Raw genomic sequence first — 13736 nt, forward strand, 5'->3', positions numbered from 1 at the left:
GTGACTGTTACCGATGATAGGACATTTCCTGATGAAGTAGATGAACCCCACGTGAAGCAGAAGCCAACGAGACGGAGACCAGTACGGAAGAAGACACGTCCCGTAAGATTAAGAGACTTTGTTGAATTGTAATTCTGTGTTTGTAATTCTGTACAGTTAATTAAGTTATTGTTAATTGTTATTGGTTCATTGTTTGTGGTTATTGTTCGGGACGAACAATATTAAGGAGGGGGCAGTATTGCATCATCGAGATCATGTGATTCTCACGCTCTCTACTTTCTAGAATTATCCTGTACTTTGGCGAATGTTCTAGTTCTTGCTGGATATAGGGTGGTCGGGTATATAAAAGAGGGGGACAACGTGATCTGTGTAGATAGTGAGTAATTGAACTGCAGTCAGAAGTATTGTTGACATTTGTTGATATAGCGTTTGTTATAGAGCGACTGTTGAAAATAAGTGTATCGTAAAGTTGTATTCCGAAAGAATAAACCAGTTTTATTAAGTAAGGACTTGTGTCGCTAAAGTTTCGTCGGAACGAAGTTACGGAAAATCAATTAACAAACGGAGACGTAACAATACCAACATCTTAACATTCCTTAACACACACACATATATATTTATATATATAGACACACAACAAAAAATATGTAGATGAATAAATCTCAATCCTTAATTGGTATTTTTTGATATGCTGTATAACCTATGGCATACTCTTACTTCTTTTCCTGTATTCCAACACAGATATATTTGCCTCTCTGCACATAACGCATCCCAGTGGAATCCCCAAATTTTCTAGTAGCTATATATATTATGTAAATCACATGTGTAAAGCAAAACAATGTGCTTTCACAGGGGTTTTGGGAAAAGTCCAAGGGGTTCTCAGACATTCACTGGTTTATTTCTGCAACTGTATGTTGTTGTTTATCCATGATAACATGCAAAAAAAGGGAAACAGGATTGACTAACTTTCACTTATATAAGTAGTTTCACTCCTTATCACAGCAGAATGTTGGATAAAACCTAAGATTTATCCCAATAAGGTTTAAGTATTGTAAAGTGTGCATTACATGTATGTATATCAAGACAAATAAATTAAATAACCGAATGTAGTAAGCCTAAAAAATGTCAGCATTCAATTTTTGAGTGCTACTAAAAGATGAATGAATATGACATCACAAAACCAGATATTCTACTGCAAAAACATAAGCAACACATATTAATGACTATTAAGTTATTTAGCAAAAACTGTAATGTAATAATAAAATTAACCCCCCCCCCCCAAAAAAAAAAAAGTGTTTTGCACAGAGATTAAACAATGCTTATATAATGAAGGGAGTAAAACAGATTATAAGACATATCCAGATTACACAAGTAATGAAACATTAGTTTACATAAATTTAGTGTGCTAATGACACACTATAAAAATAATATGTAACAATAATATGTACATCTACTAAATGACTTAACTTTAATGATATACAAGATTACACTCAATTCTCAATGAATATGAACCTAATTTGGAACTAATAGCAGACTTTGACTTCAATGATCAAAACTATATTCAGTAACACATTATATTAACAACCACCAATGTGTACTAACGATCAAGTTGTTTTAGCAAGTCTTTAGTCAAATCACACAGAAAGTTATGCTAGGCTATTTTGATAACTTGTTTCTGTGAGAATATAAGATTACTAAATTTGTGTGTTCATGTAAACTAAAAAATTAGGAGTACACTTACAAATTTCACTCTGAACACAAATTATTTGACTGAATATAAGAAGCACTGTTAAAAAATAACATAATTGTAATAAATGTGTACAAATGATTTTTTCCTTTAAAGTCCTAGATTTTTGTAGTTATTTCCGGCTTTAAAGGTATAATAAGATCTCCGAAATAACACAGCAAGCTACCAATATCAAGTGTAACACCTTTAAAAAAAAATGACAATGTCGACAATAATCACCTCTCTTGTATATTTTTTCGGCATTGTAAAGCACCGAGATAATTCACAGAGTTTCTCTGAACTTACCACACCATACCTGTTCAAATCTTAGAGAAATTAAACATGTTACTTACTCTGAATACAGAAGCATCACTTCGTGTCAAATGCTGATCTTTATCAGTACCTCCAACACCAAGTTCAAACCATGTAATTCCATATACACACACATTAGAAGCAACGGTGAAGGCATATCTAATAAAGAAAGGTTTTATGTATCAGTTACCCAGAACAGTGTCCAGACAATTGATTTTGTCCACAAAATAGTCACATGTTAAATCATTTAGTAGAGGAATTTTAAAAAGTTTCAATATCATAAAAAAAAAGAACTTTATAGTTTGTTACAAATACTTTAATAGTAAGAGATATAAATTTAAAATGTTATACAAAACACTTAAATCAACGAGAACTGTTTTATACATTGTGGATAAGTATGTACTGGAGGTTCTCCTTAGTCAAGTGGACAATGGACTCCAGTGAGCTACAAACTTGAAAAAGAGGAAACCTTTATGCCATTTTTTTATTTTTACATTATTTCTCATAAAAGGAACATAGATTAACATAAAATGGTGTAATGAAGCAGTTCTCACTCTGTAGGCAGGTAGTTTGTGGAAAGTTTGCATAATTACAGAAGAAAAATGGCAGCATGGTGTATACATCCTGTTGTGATCCACTGAAAAAATAATAATAATTCAGGTGGTTCAGGAACATAAAAGTTATTTTCACTACTGTATCTCTGTACCGGTTGGGTCGATTTGACCGACCTCGTAACCACCATAAATTTTTATGAAATATATGAAATAAATATAAATTATTCTTTTTTTCATTCTAGAATGACTACAAATTGTAACATGAAACACAAATGTTTAGCCTAAATAGCTTAAATTGCATAACATTATACATTTATATATATTTATTATATTGACCTTTCAGCTGTGCCTGGATAATATTAAAGAAGTTGCAATGACGCGATGCACATGCATTGATGTTACCATATCCAAGAACATAGAACTTGCCTTTACAAAGTGACCTGTCTTGGCTGTATTTTTAGTGGACAAGTATTTTGTAAAATACAGTCACATTTCAGTTATAATACATTATGTATGTATATACATAAATTACTATTTATAAATAAGTTTTTGATTTTATTTTTCTTAAAACACAAAACAGTAAATAAAGAAGTATAGCAAACAATTATCTCTTCTAGTTACGAACTTTGTACTCATTTGCTGTTTGCCATAGGTTGCTAACCCTTAACAAATTTTGCACCATGGAGGATGTGAAATGGAATATTTTTTTTAGGTTTTATATATACATTTTGAAATAACCAAAAACATAAATTACTATATCAATACCATTGAATTCCACTATAATTTATTAAGCTTAATAATTGAGCTGTATTTTGGTCTAAAAAAAAATAGGAAATTTCGCCCTCACTAAAGTCTTATCTTAATGCTTGGATTCTAGCATAAAAAGAAAGCACCAGAATACTTCAAATTGGCTGAGAAAGCTACTGGGGGAGATTCTGAGCTTTCGATTGGTTATTCACACGTCATAAACAGAAGTAGGTGTACATAAGTGTTTCCAAAAATGGAAAGAGGTAGGTGGGGCCACTGTACTTGATTCAGTAAAAGTAGGGATATCTCAGCAAATAGAAAAGACAGGAGGTTTTTATTTTAGATTCTAGCTTGTCAATAGTGATAATTGAGTTCCTAATTCATAAGAAACTACAGACTTTGTATTTGGACATCACAAACATCTTATTTGAACCAATTTTTCATTCAACATAACACATGACACACAAAAATTGATATTTAGGATTTCTTTTTTAATATTTACTTTTAAATTAAGAAATTAACCAATGGATCATACTGGAACTTGAATTATAATCTACAATTTGCTACCAAACTTATTGACATACATTCATAAAATAATAGTTCAATGAAATTTTGAATGCAGGTCAACAAACGGTATATAATATGGCTTTTGACCTGTGACAATAGGATTAATGTCAAACTGAAGGTCTGTTTTGGAGTAGAGTTAAATCACAATTAGTGTTTTGACAAACTTGCACTTATTTGTTTATGTGCTCTACAAATACTTATCAAGCCAACTCTCTCTCTTAATAGTCAACAGTATCTGCATGTACATGAACTTTGATGTTCCAATTCTACTCCCTTTTGGTAGTTTGTTTTTCACATTGTAATTAAATTTATATGTTACATTATAGTGCACTTCATGCATGTATGATATCTACACTATCCTACCAAAAGTCATGGGATACACCTCTAATTGCAGGAAAATGGGTGTGATGACGAAATATGAAAATAGTTTGGCCTATAATGGGGATCAGCAGTTCGCTCGGAAGTTATTTCGAACTTGTACGCCTAACAATGAGTACAAGGAAAGAGCTAACAGAGTTTCAGAGGGGAAAGATAGTTGGATGTCATTTGGGGAAAATGTCTGTACATGCTATTGCACAACAATATATTTTAGGGAAACTAAGGTTGGGCAGCTCTCACGAGACCCACATAATGAAAGGTATGTAATTTTAGACAAGGTACATACAGATGAGACAGGGTAAATTTACACAAAAGTTTGAAAATTATGTGTAAGCTCTGGTTTGAATATGGAGAATTATTTGCCTCCTTCAACATACACATATCATGTACAACACTGTGAAAATCAAAGGAACAGTTGTTTCATAATATGCTTATATATGTATGTGTGTGTATATATATATATATAGAGAGAGAGAGAGAGAAAATACCTACATCTATTAGAGGTATTGATAAATGTAGAACAAGGCTAGTGTGTGTGTGTATTTTACATCACACTTGATTGTCCAGTCTACTTTGCTTGTGAATCATAGCTAATGCTTATGAACACTGTCAAGGTTAAGCAGAAAACATAAAAAACAAACATTCTCAAATATGCTGAAAGAAACCTAACCTAAGTAACAGAAACAATAAAGAAAATCATGTATTAAAATAATATGTTTCATCCTAACCTAAGTAACAGAAACAATAAAGAAAATCATGTATTAAAATAATATGTTTCATCCTAACCTAAGTAACAGAAACAATAAAGAAAATCATGTATTAAAATAATATGTTTCATCCTAACCTAAGTAACAGAAACAATAAAGAAAATCATGTATTAAAATAATATGTTTCATCCTAACCTAAGTAACAGAAACAATAAAGAAAATCATGTATTAAAATAATATGTTTCATTAATTTTCCATAGATTTATCTCACCTTAAAGAATTAAGTTCCACTCTTTCTGATGAAACAGGAGTAAGGTCAGGAATTAAAGACAGATGAGAAATTTGGACAGAAGCCCAACCAAATTGGAATACAATTATAAAAGCAGCATAATAAATAACCTGAGCAGTTTGATGTGAACTGGAGCATCCAAGGCATTGGTTGAATAAGAATGGAAAACTTATCAAGACACATATGGTACCTAAAAAAAAAAAGTACACAACTTTTTTTCAGATTTTCTTTTTAAAATGTAATAGTAGAACTGAATACTCACTTTAAGAACTGTTGCACCATATGCAACAAACCCAAAAACACATGAAAAAAAAGTTTAACTTTTAATTCATAAAAAGCTATAAACAAATAAAACAATGGAAGAAATATTTTACAAAACCTTACATTATGGTTTAAAGCAGGCATAACAGACAACTTCATGGCAGTTCTTAATAATTCACATGTAACTAACAATGTCTAATGCAGCTCGAGACAGACTATAAAGCATTATACAAATATTGCAAACAAGTCTCAGTTATAACACTATATAAATCAACCAACAGAGAACAGAGGGGTAATTGTTCAGTAATTATGGTATTGGTTTAGGTACATATATATAACTTTCAAGTAACTCCTCTATTCACTGAAACAAAACTGAAACCTAGTATATCTGAAACCTAGCAATAAATCTAAACTATGAATGATTTCATATTCATAATTCCATTACCCAAAACATATTCAGGAAATTCAAACTTCTAAATTTATCATATACAAAATAGTCATTAATTAATAAAAAGTAGTAAAATATGTTCCAAGGACTTTTTAAAATATCAAAGTATTCCAAAGAATATAAATCAAATAATGGTTACCAGTGTCACTCAATACTGGTTGAAGTTTAGTGCAGGGATATATTTATTTAAGTCAGCTTGAATGATGCTCACTAAGTCAGTCACCTACACACAGGTCTTGTGACAAGCATTTTAATAATGTGATGCTCTGTAAAAGGGAAATTTAGCAAAAGAAACCACTACTAAGCCAAAAGAGAGAAAAAAGTTAATAATCATATACCCCAGTAGCCGCAGTTTTCAGTTGTAAGTAGGAAAAGTTAACACTTTTCTACACTGAAAATGTATTTCTGATAGATTCTTAACTCTCCTAATAGAATAGCTTTTCCCACTTGTACTGCCCTCTATATGCACACATTTTCTCTCACCATTAGCCTTGATACTCCTACCTATCCTCATGTGAGACAGCTACATGATACTACCCCCCTGGAACAAACATCCGGATGACAGTAGGAAGGCGGAGAGCACTGTGGAGGTTCAACTTTAGTCCAGAACAAGACAGCATTGAGAAAGCATCATCCAGTCCTTGGAAGAATGAGAGTACTTGGGCCATTCACATGTGAGGATTTATGTGGCTGGTTCAGCTTCAACCAACACCAGTACCCCCCAGGAACTGGCATCTGGGTGATGGTAGGAAGGAGGGTGCCTAGCCAGAGGGGTGAATTGCATTTTGGTAGAAATTGTCCAGCCCATAACGAAGCAGCATCTGGAATAGTACATCAGATCTGCAGTAAGAGGAGTGTCTATACACCATCTACACTGGCAGAACACCACCATCCTACTCTCAACTGGAAGAAGGAGGGGAAAATGCATTGGAAAGTCGGGAGGAATGCAGTAGCAGAGACAATACAATGGGTGACTGTGAAACCCTATTTTGAAAAGCAGATCATTCCTGATTCAGTCAAGAGAAGGAGCAGCAGGAATGGGCAGCAATAATTTTCTGCTTTACTCATGTTAGTCCATGAGTGTATTGTCTGGGGTGAACATAGTTATGATTCAAAACGCCATGACAAAAACCTACAAGCAGTCTTGTAGAACACCTCATCCGAACAGTGGGCTATATTGACCAGAATGGTCATAAAGTGCAGGTTTAAGAATAAATATAACTGGTTAGGCAACACTAGCCACTGAGCATGATCCGTATATGCAAGAAAAGCCCTGTAAAGAAGAAAAGTAGATAAGGAGCACCTATCCACTCACAGAGAAGCCATGGAACTCAAGATGGCAAGTAGAGGTAGACAGCAACCTGTAGAGCAGGAAATGGCCAGAAGTTAAAGATAATGTGAAATAAACATAAGGGTAGTGGTCCACATCTCGGCACGAACTATATCCTCTAATGGATTATGGAATCGGGCAGCCAGGGACATGGTAAGATGATGGATTTGGTGGGAGAAGACCTGAAATATACGACATTCATCAGGAGACAACGAAGAATAATCCAGGCAAATCTAGCCCATAAGGGTAATAGGAGAAATATCATGGGAAAGGGAAGTATGACAATGAATGAACAAATGAGAATGTGAACCATGAAAATGAGTAGTGCAAGCCACATAACAGCGGAGAGCCCGAACAGGACACAAGAGGTAATCTGGATCTGAAAGAAGGTAAAGGTGAGAAGTGGAAGGGAGGGAAATGGGAGTGAAGGTGGATACCAAAAACCCCTTGTCAAAAAGCCAGGTAAGGAAGGAAGTAAGGTGCAAGAGAGTAGGACAGGATGGAGGAACACTATGACATGAAGACCAATGGTGGCAGACATACCACTTATGTTGGTAAATTGTCATGGAGGAAGAGCAAACAGAATTGGAAATCAAGGATGTAATCTGCAGGGAAAATCAAGCCCATCTGTATGTAGTGTGCCCGAGTGAGGATGTCTGAGGAGAGGAGGAGGTATTAATATGAGCAGGCACAAAAGTGGAAACCATGGTTGAGGCAAGAGAATGCAACATGGAGTGGCATAGATGATGGAAACAACACAAGGAAGAAGATGGATGAAGCAGGTAGGCAAAGAGGGAAAGGGCCCCAATCCTTATGGAGGGCACTGACAGCTATAGTCAAAGGATGTGGAATTCAGTTGGGTGGTGAATGCATCCAGTTCCAGAGTACCCCACTGGGAACACAGTCAGACAAACACCTGTGGTTCGAGGAACCACTCCATGGTAAGAATCTTGTCAGTGAAAGATAGATAAACAAGTGAATGTGATAGCTTTTCACCCGAAACAGTAGGTTGAATGTATGAAAACAAAGAGACATCAACTGAGTGTCCCTCAAGTGAAGGATGAGACAACAATCAAGTTGTTGAAATGGCGCACAACTGACCTGTTCTGGAGATATGGAAGGAAGTGAACCAAAGCCCAGTGAACATCAAGAAATTCCAAGAGACTGATATGCAGAGATAACTCATCAACAAACCAACAACTCAAAAGCTCCTGTGTGTCCAGATACACACCTCAACCCAAAAGAGAAGCATCTGTGAAAAGGTGCACCTCCAGACGAGAAGAAGGAAGAGGAACACCCACCGTGGAGTTGTCTCTGTCAAACTACAAGATAAAGTCGACATGAAGGGATGGAAGGAAATGGATAAGGGCATCCATGAGATACCAAAAGAAGTTACACTGATATAGTAAAGCTCACTGAAGTAGGCACATGTGTGCTCAACATAGAGGAAATAGGGCCTTCAAAGAAGCCTATGTCCCCAAAAGAGACAGAACCTCTCATGCAATTGGAAAAGGTGTAAATGATCCAAACCAGAAGCACCATACACTGCAAGTGAAGAGGAGAAGGGTGGGCCTAGCTGAGACAGGAATTGAGAAATACAGCGAGATGAAAAAGGTACTGAGTGAGGGAGAGGAAAGACTTCTCTACTTGGACCAACTCACCCATGCAGCCTCTTGAAGGTAAAAGGTGGCATGTGAACGAACTAGAAGCAGCCAGTTGTTCATATAATGGTGGAAAGGAGAAGATGGGCAAAGGTCTTAACAACCCAACAAAAACGTAGAGAGCCAAAGCTAGCCTGAATAGAAGAGTACAGAATTGGTAGACACAACTATGATGGACATAACAATGAAAAAACCAGGATGTTGGGGAGATGGGAATGAGGAGGGTAGCATTCAAGACATATAACTTCATCATCCATTAACAAGGAGTGAAAATCCATCAAAGAGATAGGTAGGACTCCATGGTGAATCGAGGAAGGTCTAGGAAATGGTTCAAGACAGAGAAGTTGATGATGGGGTGCCAGTCCCAAATCTTCCTAGGGACTACAAACAAATGGGAATAGAAACCTGGCTGAGAAAGATCTTACTGTTCTAGGGTACCCTGATGAAGAATATCCAGAACTGCCTCTGTAAGATGCTGGCTAGAAATGGAATCCCAAAAAATGGAAAAGAATTAGGGAGGTGGGGAAATGAAACAAAGAATGAGCCCTTTGGAAAGAACCAGTATAATCCAAGTGTCTGTGGTGAAGGATTCCCAAATGGTGGCAAATTGCAAAAGCCTAGCCCCAACTGAACCTGTACCCCCCATATTGTTACTGTGATTGTCAGGAGCACTGAAGTCATATATGAATGAACCAACAGTGAACCTCAGAGACCCATCAAGTAGGCACTTGTAAAGGAGAGGAAAGAGGAGGGAGACACAGGAACAGGTGCAGGATGAGGTAGAGACAAATTGGAAGACCCCAAAACCATCTTACCTTGAAAAGGGAGCCATGTGCAAGTTCTGCAAGGAGAATTGAGTAAATTCACATAGACAAAGGGCTTACCAACCCAAGAGATCCCCAAAACAGAAGTGTAGGGAATGGTGGAGAGGACAATTGTGCATGTGTGGGGAAAAAACAGGGCATAAGTTCCCACACGAAGCCACAATAGTCAATTTCATTTTTAGCAAGTTCAACTGTAGGATCAATGGTAGTAGCTATAACGTGAAACTCAGAATACATTTCAACAAATAGTGGAAGTAGAAAAGTCGAGCAGGGAGCTCCAAAGAATCACATATTATAATAAAAAGACATATAAGTTTAACATGTACTAACAAAACTTTCAAAACACAAGTGTGGCAAATGTAAGGAAAAACCAAGTTCTAAAAAAAAAGGAATAGATTGAAAATTCCATAAAGGAAAGCATGAGCAAAAAACACGTATGAATACCACAAGTGCTAATTGAGAAGTAAAGTTGGGCTAAGCTGCATAGAGGGAGTCAGTTGTGCTAAGAGTTGTACCTTGCTCCTATTGGTGGAGGGTTGTCACATGCTCATGTGTATGCTATCCCAGCAAACACACTATGTATTTACTACGTAGTGACATGGTAGTGGTTTGGTAGCATCTGAATAATATGTAGCATATATGAAGTAATAATGTAACTTCATAACATTGTGCCACTACGTAAAAACATTACGTTTTATCTATGTAGTCAGAATGTAACTTTATAACATAGGGTGCTATTAAGCAGCAATAACATGAGAATATTACATTGCAAACGAAAAGCAAAATAATACATCATTTGGCAGTGTAACTCACAAGCTATTATGTATTCCCCATGTAGTATTTCTTTTTGGTGTTGAAATATTAATTTAGTAATTTTTAAAGTCACAGTCACAAAAAATATGAGAAAGTGTGTAAAATATTATTTTCCATTTAAAAATATCACAGGAAAATTAATTCCACTTTATTTGCCTATATTTGGTGTAATTTGGATAAGTGTGAAACTTCAGGAATGACAGGTATAGCTTAATTACACCAAATTTGAATAAGAAGATCTCAACTGTCCAGCATTCTTGAATCAGCAACCTTAAGTCTCCAAAATACTTCATCAAAAGTGTGTAATGACAAGATATGCTTCCTAACATCCATATAGAATTTGTAGAAAGTTTCAAAACAAACTGAAAAAAGGTGCATGAAAGCATTATCGACACTGTTAGAGGAATTAAGCCTTTCACTAAGTTTTAGTTTTATACTTACAGTTAGTGATGGTGTTTATGTTGAATGCTCAATATTAATGTTGATTTATTAGATAGGTTTGTTTTTATTCTTTATTTTTTTTATAACTTCGGTGATATAAAAGCTAAATAGTTCAATTCAGAAGTTTTATAACATTGATTTGTAGTCAAAAGCAAAATAAAATTAATCAAGTAACATTTCAGCTAAGCCTTATGTTACGTTTATGTATTAGGCTTAATGCTTAGACTACAAATAGGCCTACTATTACTACTAGTTATATTACTTGAATAACATTGTTTCAAAAGAATGTGGTTTTCACAACAGACAACATTTATATGCATTTCTGTCAATATAAATGATATGGTATTGATCTGCCTTGTGATTGTTTTTTTATATATTTCAGAAGTAGAATCTGTGACACAGATACTAAATACTAAAGTTAATATAAATAAACCTTTTAACCAAACAAACCCTTATTGAAACAATTAAAGAAAAATTCTCAAAGCTTTACAAAAATAAATCAGCACACATCAACATAAAATGATTATTGCCTTACACTGGTATTTTTAAGGTTTCAGTACTCATATGTAGTCGCCCAACATTCTGATTGCCATGCTCAATAAAATAAACTTCTATATAATGCAATTAAAAGTTGTGGCACCAACTAGTCAGATTTAGTAGCCCAGCTCAATTTTTGGTGGCCTGGGGTGACCAGATCACCAGTTAAAGGCTACACTGCTTTTATCTGCACACAATATTATGTTAATTAGGCAGAAACTGTTCCATGTTCTGCTTCATCCTTTAGATAACCAGTGGCACTTTATAATGAGGCTGGATGAAATCATCACCAATAAAAAAAAAGCACACAAAACTTCTCCAATAACTTGCTGGTAATGGGAGAGAGGTTTCACAAGACCAGGCACAACAGATGGAAATAGTGGAGAAACCAATGGATACATGGGAAGACCTGGACCAAATTTGTTCCAAGCTATCAGAAAACCCAGGCCAGAGAAAAAACTGGTAAGTCCTATAACGAATAGCTATTTTTTTCACTGATACTTATTATCATAGACATAAATAGTTTAGATATATTAAATGTAACATAATTTTTCAGGTTGCTGTCCTGAGTGCCTTGTGAGGGAACAATTTTGGGGATTCTGTACGAAGAATGTTTAAGAAGTTGGGGACTTTCCACATGTGGTCCAGCTTCAACATGAAGGGCAGGAAGAACCAGCAAACATTCTAAGACCTGCTACTGTACAGCATAATTATTAGTATGTATACCTGGATATTTTCAGTTTTAATCAATTATTTTGGTACAATAAACATAGTAAAAACTACCTAAGTAATTATTTTAAAAAATTATCCATTTTACATAGTTTTGTGAAAATAAGTCCAGTCAGCAGACTGACTGTGCAATGAAAACAATAGTATTCAATAAGGGTCAGTTAAGTACTAATGAACAAGGCTATTTATAAGATATCAATGGCATACAAAGTTTGTATTAGGTAAAGTACTTTAATACCTCATTATCACATTTATAAGTTATGTTATTTTCATAAATTTATGAATTATGCAGTGTAAAGAAGTAAAATCCTAGCCTTGTTAAATTTGACAATGTTATTGTAAATTGCAATAATGAACTTTTTAATGATTCAATAGAGGCATGTAGACAAGTTTACCCCAAATGCCAGGATGCTAAGGTTGAGCTGCATAAGGCAGAAGCTCTTAATCATGCACCTGTTCCTGGTAAATATATTGACAAATAAAGTGATGCTCTCGTATTGGTCAAACTAATATACACAATAAAATATAGCAGTTAAAATATACAGAATATAATACAGCAAAGTTTGAAATTCATTCAAGACAAAAGTAAAATAGAATAGAATGACATTCACTGCTAAGTCATGTACCAACTCTGTCTGAGCTCCATATTGCATAAAACAAAATATTAATTTTTGGCATAAAGGTAGACGCAACTTTATTTGTATAGCAGGTGTTTATAATGATTAATTTAATCAACATTGTTTTGGCATATAATAATAATATAGTCCTTGGCAGAATGATGAAAATACAAATCTCAGACTATTTGATTTGTGATTTTATTGATAGCTGTACTGATGTCAACTTGAATTGGTCTTTTATATTTATAGGTACAAGCTGCTTTGAAATCTCCCAGGACACCCACACTAACTCCCACAGCAATACAGTCTGATTTAGATGAATAGAGACTATATTAGAATTATAGAGATGAAAAAAATTTTTAATTTGTTTTTGTAATTGGTAATATATAAAAAAATGTTTAATTTGTTTTTGTAACTTGTAATGTATCAAAAAATGTATAATTTATTTTTGTAAGTTATAATGTTGTATCAAAAATGCATAATTTGTTTTTGTAATTTGTACTTTGTATGAAAAAAATTTATAATTTGTTTTTGTAATTGGTAATATATAAAAAAATGTTTAATTTGTTTTTGTAACTTGTAATGTATCAAAAAATGTATAATTTATTTTTGTAAGTTATAATGTTGTATCAAAAATGCATAATTTGTTTTTGTAATTTGTAATGTACCAAAAAATGTATAATTTCTTTTTGTAATTTGTACTTTTGTATGAAAAAAATTTATAATTTGTTTTTGTAGCTTGTAATGTATCAAAAAAGGTATAATTTGTTTTTGTAGCTTGTAATGTATCAAAAA

General features: G+C 34.2%; 1 protein-coding gene across 1 annotated transcript in view; it reads right to left on the reverse strand.

Moving 5' to 3' along the window:
* Positions 1-2079: 2079 nt before the first annotated feature.
* LOC106471155 (major facilitator superfamily domain-containing protein 12-like) overlaps positions 2080-13736 on the reverse strand; it is a gene marked incomplete at its 3' end in the record, with an annotated part of 18646 nt that continues 6989 nt past the window's right edge. Inside the window, exons 2-3 of the mRNA XM_013931743.2 lie at positions 5263-5470; positions 2080-2197 (exon numbers count right to left, since the gene is read on the reverse strand). Of these exons, the coding sequence (XP_013787197.1) occupies positions 2080-2197; positions 5263-5470 (326 nt within the window). The remainder of the gene's footprint in view (positions 2198-5262; positions 5471-13736) is intronic.

Source organism: Limulus polyphemus, unplaced genomic scaffold (genome assembly GCF_000517525.1).
Source record: "Limulus polyphemus unplaced genomic scaffold, Limulus_polyphemus-2.1.2 Scaffold4443, whole genome shotgun sequence".
Lineage (NCBI taxonomy): Eukaryota > Metazoa > Arthropoda > Merostomata > Xiphosura > Limulidae > Limulus > Limulus polyphemus.